Genomic DNA, 14,518 nt, shown 5'->3' with positions numbered 1-14,518 from the left:
ATTAGAGAGATGCAAATTAAGACCACAATGCGATACCATCTCACACCAATTACAATGGCTGCCATTAAACAAACAGGAAACTACAAATGCTGGAGGGCATGTGGAGAAATTGGAACTCTTATTCATTGTTGGTGGGACTGTATAACGGTTCAGCCACTCTGGAAGTCAGTCTGGCAGTTCCTTAGAAAACTAGATATAGAGTTACCATTCGACCCAGCGATTGCACTTCTCGGTATATACCTGGAAGATCGGAAAGCAGTGACATGAACAGATACCTGCATGCCAATGTTCATAGCAGCATTATTCACAATTGCCAAGAGATGGAAACAACCCAAATGTCCTTCAACAGATGAGTGGATAAATAAAATGTGGTATATACACACGATGGAATACTACACGGCAGTAAGAACGATCTCATGAAACATATGACAACATGGATGAACTTTGAAGACATAATGCTGAGCAAAATAAGCCAGGCACAAAAAGAGAAATACTATATGCTACCACTAATGTGAACTTTGAAAAATGTAAAACAAATGGTTTATAATGTAGAATGTAGGGGAACTAGCAATAGAGAGCAATTAAGGAAGGGGGAACAATAATCCAAGAAGAACAGATAAGCTATCATGGGTAAATTTAACATTCTGGAGATGCCCAGGAATGACTATGGTCTGTTAATTTCTGATGGGTATAGCAGGAACAAGTTCACAGAAATGTTGCTATATTAGGTAACTTTCTTGGGGTAGAGTAGGAACATGTTGGAAGTAAAGTAGTTACCTTAGGTTAGTTGTCTTTTTCTTACTCCCTTGTTATGGTCTCTTTGAAATGTTCTTTTAGTGTACGTTTTTTTTTCTTGATTATTTTTTTTTATTTTTTTATTTTTCATACAGTTGATTAAAAAAAAAAAAGTTGAAAAAAAACAAGGAAAAAAATATGTAGAGCCCCCTTGAAGAGCCTGTGGAGAATGCAGGGGTATTGGCCTACCCCACCTCGATGGTTTCTAACATGACCACAGACATAGGGGACTGGTAGTTTGATGGGTTGAGCCCTCTACCACAGGATTTACCCTTGGGAAGACTGTTGCTGCAAAGGAGAGGCTAGGCCTCCCTATAACTGTGCCTAAGAAGAGCCTCCTCCCGAATGCCTCTTTGTTGCTCAGATGTGGCCCTCTCTGTCTACCTAAGCCAACTTGAAAGGTGAAATCACTGCCCTCCCCGCTACGCGGGATCAGACACCCAAGGGAGTGAATCTCCCTGGCAACGTGGAATATGACTCCCGGGGAGGAATGTAGACCCAGCATCGTGGGATGGAGAACATCTTCTTGACCAAAAGGGGGATGTGAAAAGAAATGAAGTAAGCTTCAGTAGCAGAGAGATTCCAAAAGGAGCCGAGAGGTCACTCTGGTGGGTACTCTTATGCACAATTTAGACAACCCTTTTTAGGTTCTAAAGAATTGGGGTAGCTGGTGGTAGATACCTGAAACTATCAAACTACAGCCCAGAACCTGTGAATCTCGAAGACAATTGTGTAAAAATGTAGTTTATGGGGGGTGACAATGGGATTGGGAAAGCCATAAGGACCACACTCCTCTTTGTCTAGTTTATGGATGGATGAGTAGAAAAATAGGGGAAGGAAACAAACAAACAAACAAACAGACAAAGGTACCCAGTGTTCTTTTTTACTTCAATTGCTCTTTTTCACTTTAATTATTATTCTTGTTATTTTTGTGTGTGTGCTAATGAAGGTGTCAGGGATTGATTTAGGTGATGAATGTACAACTATGTAATGGTACTGTGAACAATTGAATGTACAATTTGTTTTGTATGACTGCGTGGTATGTGAATATATCTCAATAAAATGAAGATTTAAAAAAAATAAAAATAAAAATAAAAAATAAAAAAAAGTTAATAAAGAAAAATGACAACTTAAAAAAAAAAAACTCTATTGTTACCTTGAATATTAATTACGCTCACACACTCCCATGAGACTTCTATCATCCCCAATTAGATAATTTATATGTTCTTAAATGGCAAAGATCTCCGAAAAATTTAAATAACAATGGTAACACAATGAACACCATAATAAGCTGTAGATTATTATTAATTTGAGGTTGTAATGAACAGTTTTATTCAGAATATGTTAACAAATGCAAAAAAAACCAAACACCTTAAATGTACATCAATTGGGAATTAGTTAATTAAAATACACTACATTTGTTAAATGGGATAAAAATTAACTATGAAAAAATATGTAATAACTAATAAGGGTAAAGGAAATGTACTACTAAGTAAACACTCATTTAAAATATATATCATTAGAAAAAACACTGATTAATGCTTATCTGATGGTGACAGAATTTCAAAGACTGTGTTTTCCCTCGCCATTTTCTAAATTTCTATTTTGAACATGTATTACAATTCCTATTTTTTAAAAAACCATAAAACATAATCAGTTTCTCAACCACTGAAAGAACATAAGACAAAGAAAGAACATAAGAAAGACAATCATATGAGAAAGTTCTTGAATATAAAAGTGTTTATGACTTGCCTTAATACTGTAGTACTCTCTGACTTCAGGCCTAATAGAATCAAAATCTCCATTGACGAATTCAGGCAAAAAGCTGAAAGAAAGAATTCCAAGTAAGTCAACTAATTAAGTCTACTTGTTAAACTTTAAAACTATGATTATAAATTTAAAAAAACAAACAAACAGAACTCAGAGACAGAGAGAGAGACTTAATGTACTCTAAAGGAGAAAGAAAACATTCAGAGCAAATGAGATGTAATATTGTTTCTACCTTGACTCAGTATAGTATGACTGAGGGGAATTCTACATACTCAACTAATTCATCAACTTATTCAAACTGTCAAAATATGTCTAATATTTTCAAATGTGTCAAAATAATATTTATCTTGTTAGACATAAATTATAGATAATTATAGATGAAGATTAAAGACGATTATAGGTTTAAAACCCCCAATTCAAAGACTCTAACACAAAGACTCATTATCTTTTGCATATTAGCGTTTACATACATATAAAACTTCCCATTATTGTATTCTCACGCAAGTTTCAAAAGATTTGAAAGAACAAATCAAATGAGGATTTGAAATCCTGTGTATAGCATTCTGTGTATAGCAGAAGAGTCTGAATAGGAAAAGTCCTACTGACCTATTTCCAGAACAGGAAGTCAAAATGGGTTCGAAATACTATAAGGCTAATGGTTACTCAATATAAGGAGGGATTCCTATATGTGGATCTTTCTAATAATGACAATTTTCTTACTTCTCTTCTATATATGTTTTTTTGGAACTCATTTCATAAAGCTCCCCTTACACTATCTATGTAAGCTATCATTATTTTTAATAAAATATCTATATGACCTGATAGAATTTCTTCCCACTTCCCTGGATTTTTCAGTGCTTCTGCAAAAATCCCTAGCTTTCTAAGACTCAGAAAGATAAGGAATGTTTGCTTTCACTTCTCCCACAAATATTTCACTCTTCATGTACCATAAGAATTAGATTTATAGCAATTTGTCTAAGTTACTTGCTCTGATACAAAAAATAATAAAACTTTTATTATCTCTTTCCAAGAAAAAACAGACTAGGTAAAAGGTAGACTGGAGAGCTATCTTCCTAGGTATGAATGAACCCAGAACTAAGAGACAAGGGGATACATGGCTCCTAGGGAGATTCTATTGACATACCAAAGGGTGGGGTGGGGGGGACGTGTAGAGGGGTGGGACTCAGACCCATTAAGTTTTCAGAAAGACTCTTTCAGAAGGGGAAGGGGGAAAACTGCCACCTCTTCCTTAAAAAGCATAAAAAAAAAAAGAACAGTATTTCCTCGTACCTCATCTAAGGAGTATAAAATTATTACTGTAAGACAACTGATTGTATAACCCATGGGCAAAGAATTAGGACAAGGTTATCAGAAACCTGTCTCTGACAGCGAACATCTCCCGTGCACATTCAGGATGAAATTAATAAAGATGAATATGAAAAAAAAAAATACCAACCCTGTAACTTAGAGCTTTTTTTTTTTTTTTCCAGGTTCTTAATTTGATTGGAAATTTTATTTCTTAGGTCAAACCTAACTGATGTGTGTTGGGTTGACTCTTCTTTGAGCAATATATAAGTCTTCCTAAACCTAAATGGTAAGAGAAAGTTCCAAGACAGTAAAAATAAACAGCTTAGCTTGGATGAGGTAGGCCCAACAGTTTTGTTTTGTTTTGTTTTGTTTTGTTTTGCATTAACATATTCATTATACAAATAGTCGCTAACATCAACTATGTGAAAAAGGACTATAGTTAATTTCAGAATAAGGCACAATTCAGAAGTAAACAGAAGAACCTACATTTTTAAACCACCTTGTCTGATTTAAACATCATCTTCCTCAAAATTTCCCAGCCATCATATTTATGACTTTCATTTCTTTTTACGCTTACTTAAGTAAATAGTTTATATTCCCATTAGTACTGAAATAGATTATTACTTTTTCCTCCTATTGTATAAATTCACTCATTTTTAAATTTCTTTAAAATCTCCCAACCCCAACCCCCACCCCCCACCATTCAAACACACACTCAAATCATACACATATGAAGGGATAAAGGGATCATCCCTCCAATATTTCTGAGATACAGGCAGACCAGAGATTTTTGTCTCTAGGGCTAGTTGGGTAGTTTGAAGCTGTACGTACCCCAGAAAAATATGCTCTTAAGGCTAATCTATTCAAGGAGTGTGAACCCAGTTTAAGTAGGACCTTTTTATGAGATTACTTCAGTTAAAGTGTGGCCCAACCCAATCAGGATGTATTTTAATCCTATTACTGGAGTCCTTTATAAGTGGAATAAAATTTAGACATACGGAGAGAAAGCCACAGGAAGCAAGAAGGTAGCTAAACTTCTGTACTCTTATAATAAATCATCTTGAAGAGAATTAGATCTCTTTTTCTCTTCCACTGCAAATAATAAAAGAAAGCAATCATCCAACTTCATTTATATTTTCATAGAAAATAGTAATAGAAAAAAACAAAATTATAGATAATATAACTAACCTCTGTTAAAACTTTAATGAATTTTTCCTAATGTAATGTGTTTTTTAAATTAAACCAGGTTGCTCATTTTTAAGAATATTCATGTCAAAATGTACCTGATAGACATGCTGAGAGGTCTAAAATAATTATAACTTCCCAGCATATAATACAATAGTTTTTGAAACTTGTACTTTTTGATGCTGCAATTAAAAACTCATCTCATTGTTTTCTAAGGCACCTGTTGCTATGACACCTGAGCATTCTGAAGAGGTACTTATTGGGGATGATACTTAACAGACATAGAGGAGCTATGCTATATAAATGACAATTTATACAGGAAGATTATTTTCAGAACTCTTTGGGGACAGATTACACATAGCAACCAACTAAAGGGTATGGATTTGCAAAGCCACTGATCACATTTATGCCTACTGTTGACATAGATCACATGAATACATCTCTTATCTTCAATCCACAGGGCCTACCCTGCTGGTTCTAAAAGATACAATTCTATGGGCACTAACTTGTTAGTATTACAAGGTCTTCACAAATGGCACTAGCGCCTCTGACAATTACATTTAACTCTTATTACACATGCCATTGGTGACAAAATAAAAGTCCAGAAAATGCTGAGATCAATTAATGAGCTAAGGATACATCACACATAATAATCAAGAGGGAGACTGTCATATTTAGAAAAGATGCCTAATCATAATGTGATAGGATGCAAATATTGTCTTTCATAAGACATCTGTTGATATCAGTGAAGGAGGATTGATTGAAACATATCTGTCTCACAAAAAATTCCCAACTCTAATAAAAGATATATCTGTTCCTTTATGTGCAGGATTTCAGATTTCCTGTCCTCCATCTCACTGAGCCTTTCTTCTACTAGACTCTCCAAATCTGCTGTTGTATGTCACCACTGTGTTTTTCATCACTTCTATTGTGCCTTTCATTCCCATAAGTTCTGCCATTTGTTTTTCCAAGCTTATGAATTCTTCCTTATGATCACCTAATGTCTTCTTTATATCCTGTCTCTCTCTTGTCACATCTTTCACCTCGTTGATTCGATTTAAAAGATTTGTTTGAACATCTATAATTAGCTGTTTCAATTCCTGAATCTCAATTGAAATGTTAGTTTCTTCCTTTGACTGGGCCATATCTTCCCACTTCCTGATGTGGCTCATGATTTTTTGCTGTCTTGGCATGTGATCTTCTTGATTGGTTTATTCTGTAGGTTGTTTTCTCTCTTTTATGTCAGGTTTTCTTGTTAGTTGACTTTGGTCTTTCTTTTCTTTGTTTCTCTCCCTGGCCAGTTGTCAGACTGGCTCAGCCCCCAGTCTTCCTCCCCAAATCAGGCACCCACCGTGGCCTGCCACAGGGATGGGAGGTAGGCACTGGGCACCCCAGCAAGTTCACTGTGTGTGGTAATAAAAATCTGCTGGCTTCCAGTGGTGCTCTATTTTCCACCGGCGAAAAAGACCTGGGTTTGTTTTGGGACCTTGCTTTAATAGTTGGGTCTTCCCTATTTCTCAACCAAAACAAGGCCGGGTTTCTCTACAGGGCATATAGACCAGCTCTTATGTTCCTAAGAAAGGGTCCTTGCACTTTCTGGACTGTCCAGCAAATGGTGCAGTTCAGTAACTTAATCGTCCTCAGAGGCTGCTCTGCCTCGGGGCCACCGCCAGCTGCTGCTTCCCTCAAGGGTGGGGGAAGGGCTTTCAGACCCAGGGCTGGAAACGCATCTCTGTCCGCATGTTCTCAGACTCTGTCCTTCACTGATCTGGGTCTTGAAATGTCCTCCCCTGTCCACTGGGTCTTCAAACAGAGATGGTATTTTCATTGCTGTGAGATTTTAAAATCTGTTCTAGGTGAGAGGGGTTGATCTGCCGCTTCAGTGCCTCTCCCACACGGAGACCAAGTGAGGGGCAGGGGTGAGGACCAGCTGGTCTGGGACGGAAAATTCCAACCTGATATTTCTTCTCTTTCTTCAATGTGGCATTTGCAGGGTCATACTCCAGTCTGTATCCTCCTTCAGAGTTTCAAACAAATCAGAATTGTCCTTTTCATTGTTGGAATCTCTGGAGAGAAGTTTACAGTAGCTGTTTACATCACCATGTTGATGATGTCACTCCCCCTTCCATTTCATTTTAAGCAATTCTTGTAGATTTTAGTTTCTTAGCTTGCCTGTTCTTTGAAACAGAATCTGCTCTGATCTTGATATTCCCCGAGTACACAGATGCACGGCTTACTGGTGCCAGGGTGGGACATAAAGACCTAGTCCTAGAAACTCCAGAGGTGTGTAGTCTGATCCAAGATCATTTACTTCAGATCACTGAGAGACTTCTCTAAGGGTGGCCATTGTCCCAATCCCCCTCGAGCAAAGGCCTGAGAGGCATTCTGAAGTCAATAACCTTCCTGAAAACCAGAGAAAACAGCTAAAGGGCTGCATTAACTGGGCAAGTGTTCAATCAAGAAAATTCAGCCACTGATTGTACACTTGGATGGACTGTATGGTGTATGGATGAAACTGTGTTGAAAAAAAGAAGAAAACAGTTTCAAAACCACAGATGAAGATCCTGGTATCCCTGCTAACTCCTCTTTCTTCCCCATCTCCACGATCCAGGGAGGAGCCAACTTGTGCTACAATGATGGGTCCCTGGCTCTGTTCCAGAAGGAGCAGAGTGGTTCCTCTGTTATTGTAAATATTGCTCATATGGAAAAATAAACTAGCAAACAATAAAAAGAAACAATGAACAGAGCCTAAGATACCAATGGGACACCAAGAAACCCAAGAGTACACATTATGGGAGTCCCAGAAGGAGAAGAGAGAAAGGAGTAGAAAGAATATTCAAAGAAATAATGACCAAAAAAAAAAAAAAAAACTTCCCAAATTTAACAAAAGTCATGAAGATGCACATTCAAGAATTCCAAACCAAAACAGGATAAAATCAAAGAGTACCACACTCAGCCATGTAGTAATCAAATTGTCCAATGCCAAAGATAAGGAGAGGGTTCTGAAAACTGCAAGAAAAAAGCAATGAGTTGTGGACAACATTTGTGGAGTACTGTATGCAAAGTGCTGTCCCGGAAGTAAGAGAGCTTTAAAGTCACGCTGGCATCCTTTACAGATTACAGCTTTGCCAGCTGTAAATATGAGTAACTGAATCACTGAAATAGATTTAATCTAAGAAATACGGACACAGTCTTCATAGCACTTAAACTGCTTATTTTCTTCCTTCATTTCAAACCATTTCATTTACCTCTTTTCTCTTCCTACTTTATTTTTCTTCTTTCCATTGTCTCTCTCATCATGAACTCATTTGTTCTAACTTTTCATGCAGTATCAATTTTTATTATTTTATGGCTAGCTTATTAATAGTGAATTGCTTTGTGTAATTTATTTTCTTTATGCTTCTCCTGTATGATTCAGTTTACACAAAATACAGAGCTCAATAAATACAGCTAGTGATAAATGCCACTATGTCACTAACAGATAGCCTGCTCCTCCCTCACTTTAATTGCTACTATTCCACTCCAAAACAATGTTACTCCTTTCTCCTGCTTTATTTTTTCTCCTTTTTTTAAAAAAAAAAAAATGTTTATTTCTTACTGCCTATTTATGGGCAATGTAATGAAATCAGGAAAGAAGACTACCTGTCATAAAGAATGACTGTGTAATCAAAACTATGCTAAACTAACGATGGAATGTAATTTCCTGCATAATACATTAATGAAACATTAAATTAACAAAACTGGCAAAAATGCAGAGTAATGTGGGCATTATCTTACATTGTTGATGAAAGCAAAGATAAGAGCAAATATTATGAAAACAAATTGTCAACCTGTATTCAAACTTAAAACAAGACAACTTCATAACTTTGACCTTGAATTTTAACACCTATGAATCTACTCTAAGTGTAAGGAACTCCTACCAAAAAAAAAAAAAAAAAAACTACCAAAAGTTTACTTATCAAAGCAATTTAAATATACACATGTCTTTCTGATACATGGAGAATAGTTGCTAGATTAGAATGCAACAAATAAAATTTATATTTAAAGGCATGGTAATATGTTCATAACATAATGTTAAAAAAAACAGGGATGTAAAAATAATATACATATAAATATCCTAATTTTATTTCATGTACACACACACACAATCAGCAATACATTATCAAAAGCATGCTTTGGAGAACAACTGCCACATGGAGGAAATTCACTATGAAAGCCCTATTACTAGTAATAGGAATCAAAAGACCACACTATTATGTGAAAATGTTCTTTTCAGTGACTGATAAAATGCTAAGAAGACAGAACTGTAGTTGTTTTTCTTGTTGCTAAAACATGGAACTGCTCTCCAGTTACTAATAACCTACTAATGTAGAACCTAGTAGGAAAAAGTTGAATACACACTTGAGGCCACTAGCAATAAGTAAGTGAATTTTGCATGGAAGTGAATAAATGATGATAGCTATACAAAGAAAACTGCATTCTAAGCTTCCAAACTTCCGTTGCCTTTCTAAGTATTATGCTTTGGAAACCTGTAATTTTTTTTACTGAAAGAAAATAAATCTGGGAAAGTTATCTTAAAGTAAAATTTAAAACAAAAATTATCATATTTTCACAAAGATCCAGATTCAGTAAAGAAAGTTCTATGTTACGTAATAAGCTTGTCTTACTAATATTTTATTGAGAGGAAAGCAAACAGCAAAAATATCTTTAAAAACAAACAAAAACTCTCATGAAAAGTATGAATCATAAGAGTGGAGTTCATTTAGGAAAAAAATCAATAAAATGAATTCAGGGAGAATCTTCATATTGACAATAAGCTTTAAAAAAATTAGGGAAGAATTACAATTCCTGGGAGGAATGTTATTAAACTTGTCAGGATGCTTGAGAGATTTTTTTAATCACATATGTAGAGAGGTGACCATTTAATTCCCTCTCACAATTATTAAGCCAGTGAAAAATTTTTAAAATCATGATTTTTTCTTGGGGTGGTAAAATACTGCTATATTTTTAAAACCATAAGATTCTTCAGCATACTCTTGACCTTTCTGGCTACAGAGGCAAAACTGAAGACTTCAAGGAAAATACCTTCCAGTAAGTCTCAGATCCCTAGCACAGGACTGATTTGCAAGTGATAGCTCAGAACTCATCATGATGTAATTGTCTCTTGGATATTTTCCCACAAAACCAATAACTTTACAAATATAATAAAGTTCTTTCATGAAGTAGAGCAAATGTACAACACTATTACAAAGAGTTAATAACAGAGAGGTATATGGGAAAAACGTATCTATCGCAATCAGTGGATTACAGTTAACAGCAATATTTCAAAATTCTTTCATCAACAGTGACAAATGTACCACACTAATACTATGGATCAATAATAGGAAAGGATACGGGGTATGGAAGGATTTCGGTTTTCTTTTTATTTCTTTTCTGGATTAATGAAAATGTTCTACATTTGATTATGGGGATGTATGCACAACCATGTGATGATACTGTGAGCCAGTGATTGTATACTTCAAATGGTTTGTATGGTGTGTGAATAAAATTGCATTAAAAAACAAACCAACAAAAAAGTGAATGAGTGATATGGAATTCACCTCTCTCCAAAGAAACATTTCAGTACTATCAATAAATAGGGCTAAGAACAAAAGAAAAAATGTGTAATTTACAATGCTAGGGTCTGCCTATAAACTAAAAATCAAGATTAATAAATTATTTTGCTTTCAAAAATAACATAGAGGAATTATCCAAATGTATGTGTTAAAAAGTGCTAAAACAATTCAACTGTTATTGTTATTACTTTATTGTGTATTTGTTATTGTTATTGTGACCCACATGTTATTCAAAACTTTTGACAAAAGATCTGGTTTCTCTGAAAAATACACCTGAAAATAATTTATTTCTGAAGATTCCATCCACAGTGCAGGAAAGGAAAAGGGTTTTGTCAGGAACATACTTTATGAAATAGAATAGCCATAAAGAACAGTGCATCTGATTAAATTTAGTTGTTAGCTGACTTCCTGCAGCTGCTTTAAATGATCTCTCTCTGAAAATTTATTTTGACTTCAAGCATGATCTGACAAACATAGCACCTCTGCATACACATTCCCCTCCACCCCAGACCCCAAAATGATTCAAGGCTATGCATGGATAACTTTGAGATCTCTGATTTACAGCATTAACCAAAACACCAAAATATATCATTAAACTAATCCAATCAATAATTCAAGATAAATATGCCCTCACAGTTTGTTGTATGTATGTATTACCAAGCCTCCAAAGAGGTTGTAAATTCTCTTTTAAATGTGCTAATCATTTTTTACCTTCCATCATTTTGATTCAAAGACCTAAAAATGTTGATATGCTTATAAAGCTTAGTAATTTGATTGCATAAATAATTTTAATAGAAATGTAGCAAAGCCAACACCTAATTACTGCTTAAGGCTAGGCTTAGAAGAACCAAGCTAAACCAAAATTCTTCCTTAAGCAAAGTTCACACATTTCTTTCTGTATATGTTAAAGCATACTGAAATTACATTCTGATGAAGCACTTGAAAAACTGTAACAGATTCCAGTTTTAAGAATCAGATACATCAACTGCATTGAATGAATAAACAAAATTGTGATGTACTCATATGACAGACCACTACTCCATAGTAAAAAAGGAATGAAAACCTGAATTAACATGGATGAATCTCGAAAGCATTTTGGTAAGTTAGAGAAATCACACACAAAAGGTCACATACTGTATGATTCTCAAGAAGGCTGCAGGGGACAGGGTGTGAGAGGAGGGGACTGACTACAAAGGGAAGGAAGTTTTTGGGGTGACAGAAATGTTTTTTTTTCCTTGACTGGGGTGGTGGACACATAACTGAATATGTTTTCAAATCTTGCCGAACTGTACGTTTAAACTGGATGAATTTTATTGCATGAAATTATAACTCAATAAAACCAAAACTGCATTCTTCCATTCCAACCACTATATGAAAAATGTTTACAATCTTTCTAAAAAGTATTATAATTACTGCATGCAAAACATTAACTATAACAGGAATATTACTATTATTTATAAATATTGCCTAAAACTATATCATGTGCATATTTAACTATTCTGTAGTTCATCATGCTGTAGCTAAGAAGGATCACTCTCCATCCGCTAAGCTTAGACAAAACTTTTATAACAAGCCCAAAGTAATGAATTTCCTCATCAAATTTATCGGAATATGGGGTGTTCACTCCACCCTCGCCATTTCCACCACTGTGCAAGCTGGGGAGCTTACCAAGAGGGCAGGGGGTCCTGGGGCAGGGTGTGGGGAGGAGTCAGGGCATGGGGATCACGAAATAGAGGCCCACGGCTGTTCTATAAAACAGAACCCGTGTATTTATACATATTCTGCACTATAGTGATTCTCTGAGTATAGTTTACTTATCTTGTACATGCATATTTTAAAACCTTTTAACCTGAAAAATAATCATTTAATGTCAAGAAAATGGATAGCCTTTTTTTTTTTTTTTTTTTTTTTTGCGGACATGGGAACATAGTATGGAGATCAGTGAATTTGGGATTTGAGAATTTTTTTTTATAGAGCTGAATCTTTCTTACTCAGAAGAACCAATTGCTGAAATTCCTGGAACCAAAGTATTTAAGATTTATTCAGGGAACATTACTGTGCTGGTTTGGATGTATTATGTCCCCTAAAATGTCATGTTCTTTAATGCAGTCTTGTGGAGACAGATGTATTAATGTTGATTAGGTTGGAATCCTTGCTTGATTGTTTCCGTGGAGATGTGACTCAACCAACCGTGAGTGAACAATTTGATTGGATTATTTCCATGGAGATATGGGCCCTGTCCATTCAGGGTAGGTTTTGATTTAATCACTGTAGTCCTACAAAAGAGCTCACAAACAGAGGGACCTCAGAGCAGCTAAGAGAGACATTTTGGAGCCAGCCGCTGAAAGCAGACTTCTGCTGACACTTTGGGGATGCTAGCTCAGTGTTTCATCTGGAGAAGCTAAGAGAAGACAAAATGCCCCAAGAGCAACATTTTGAAGAAAGCACAGGAGCTGAGAGAGCAGCTGGAATAGAACCCGGGATCAGCAGATGCCAGCCATGTCCCAGCTAACAGAGGTTTTCCGGACACCACTGGCCTTCCTTCGGTGAAGGCATACTTGTGTTGACGCCTTAATTTGGACATTTTCATGGCCTTCAGACTGTAAATTTGTAACCAAATAAACCCCCTTTAAAAAAGCCCATCCTTTTCTGGTATTCTGCACAACAGCAGCATTAGCAGACTGGAACAATTACATTGTACTGTTGTTGTAGCATTTTTTATCTTTCCAGAGTAAATATTGGCAACTTTGACAGGATTTGGGAAAGAGGAGCCTTGGTCAGTGTTAATCCAGGTGACTGAGAACACTATGTTGTCCCTAACAAGAAAAGGGTTCTACTACCTCGCATCTGTTATTTCTAATGATCCAACTAAACATGTAGGCCCACCATTTTATATTTTCAGAAACTGAAATTAAATGTGTTTAGTGCAAAATGCAGTATTAATTGTCTTGAGAAAGTTGATGCTTTTGAAGAACGATATAAAAGTTGGGGAATTGACTACATATTTGAAAAGTTACATATATTTACAGACAAATAAAATCGAGCACATCAACATGTTTTTGAGCAATTGAAAATTATGCTCAGGCATGAAAATATAATGAATGACTAAAAAAATCATGTAACAATCATATCAAGGATCTTTGTTCAAAAATGCATATAACTTGTTAGAGAAAAACACATACTAAAATGTTAAAAGTGACTATCTTTGGAGAGGAAAGTGTAATTAGGGGTAAAAACAGATGACCTGTCTTTTGGTTATACATTGTAAAATATTTTTACCATTAGCATGTATTAATTGTATGATTCATATACAAAAGAGAAATGCAATGCACACAGCAAAGATATATAAGAGATATACAGAACAATTGACATTGAGTATAATACTTTAACAAGGTGCAAGCTAAAAAGAAAATAATCTAAAAAGTTATGTAAGATAATTTTTTACTACAATACCCCTTATGTACCCCTATTCACATTTTGTCTCCTTATATAATAATTTTATATGTAAGGAAACCAAGAAACTAATTTAAAAGTTTAGTTAAATGAACTAACTCATATGGAACCAAATGTTTTTCCTAAACTGTAAAAATCCTACACATTTTAAAATTATTTTTTTTCCTAAGTTTGGAAGTTTTTTTTTTGTTTCTTTTAGGTTGATCTTATTTAATAAATGACACTCATGAAGTACACTGAGTCCAGATTCATGATTTTTCACTATGGAAATTTAGATTAAAATCGGCTTTTCATTAACACTCACATTTTATTGACTCTTACATTCCTGTCTAACTGCACTCCCTAATACCTAAAAGGTTTAAATTGTTTATCTCGTGTTAACAGAATGATGT

At 35.2% G+C, this 14,518-nt stretch overlaps 1 protein-coding gene and 1 pseudogene across 2 annotated transcripts in view; one reads left to right on the top strand and one right to left on the bottom strand.

Moving 5' to 3' along the window:
• Nucleotides 1-14,518, bottom strand: part of TPK1 (thiamin pyrophosphokinase 1) — a 254,862-nt gene that overhangs the window by 136,048 nt on the left and 104,296 nt on the right. For both annotated transcript variants that reach the window (XM_037835935.1, XM_037835936.1), the window contains exon 5: nucleotides 2,548-2,620. In XM_037835935.1, coding sequence (XP_037691863.1) covers nucleotides 2,548-2,620 — 73 coding nt within the window. The remainder of the gene's footprint in view (nucleotides 1-2,547; nucleotides 2,621-14,518) is intronic.
• Nucleotides 12,605-13,710, top strand: LOC119533965 (annotated as a pseudogene).

Source organism: Choloepus didactylus, chromosome 5, assembly GCF_015220235.1.
Source record: "Choloepus didactylus isolate mChoDid1 chromosome 5, mChoDid1.pri, whole genome shotgun sequence".
Lineage (NCBI taxonomy): Eukaryota > Metazoa > Chordata > Mammalia > Pilosa > Megalonychidae > Choloepus > Choloepus didactylus.
This window is presented reverse-complemented; position numbering and strand designations above follow the sequence as displayed.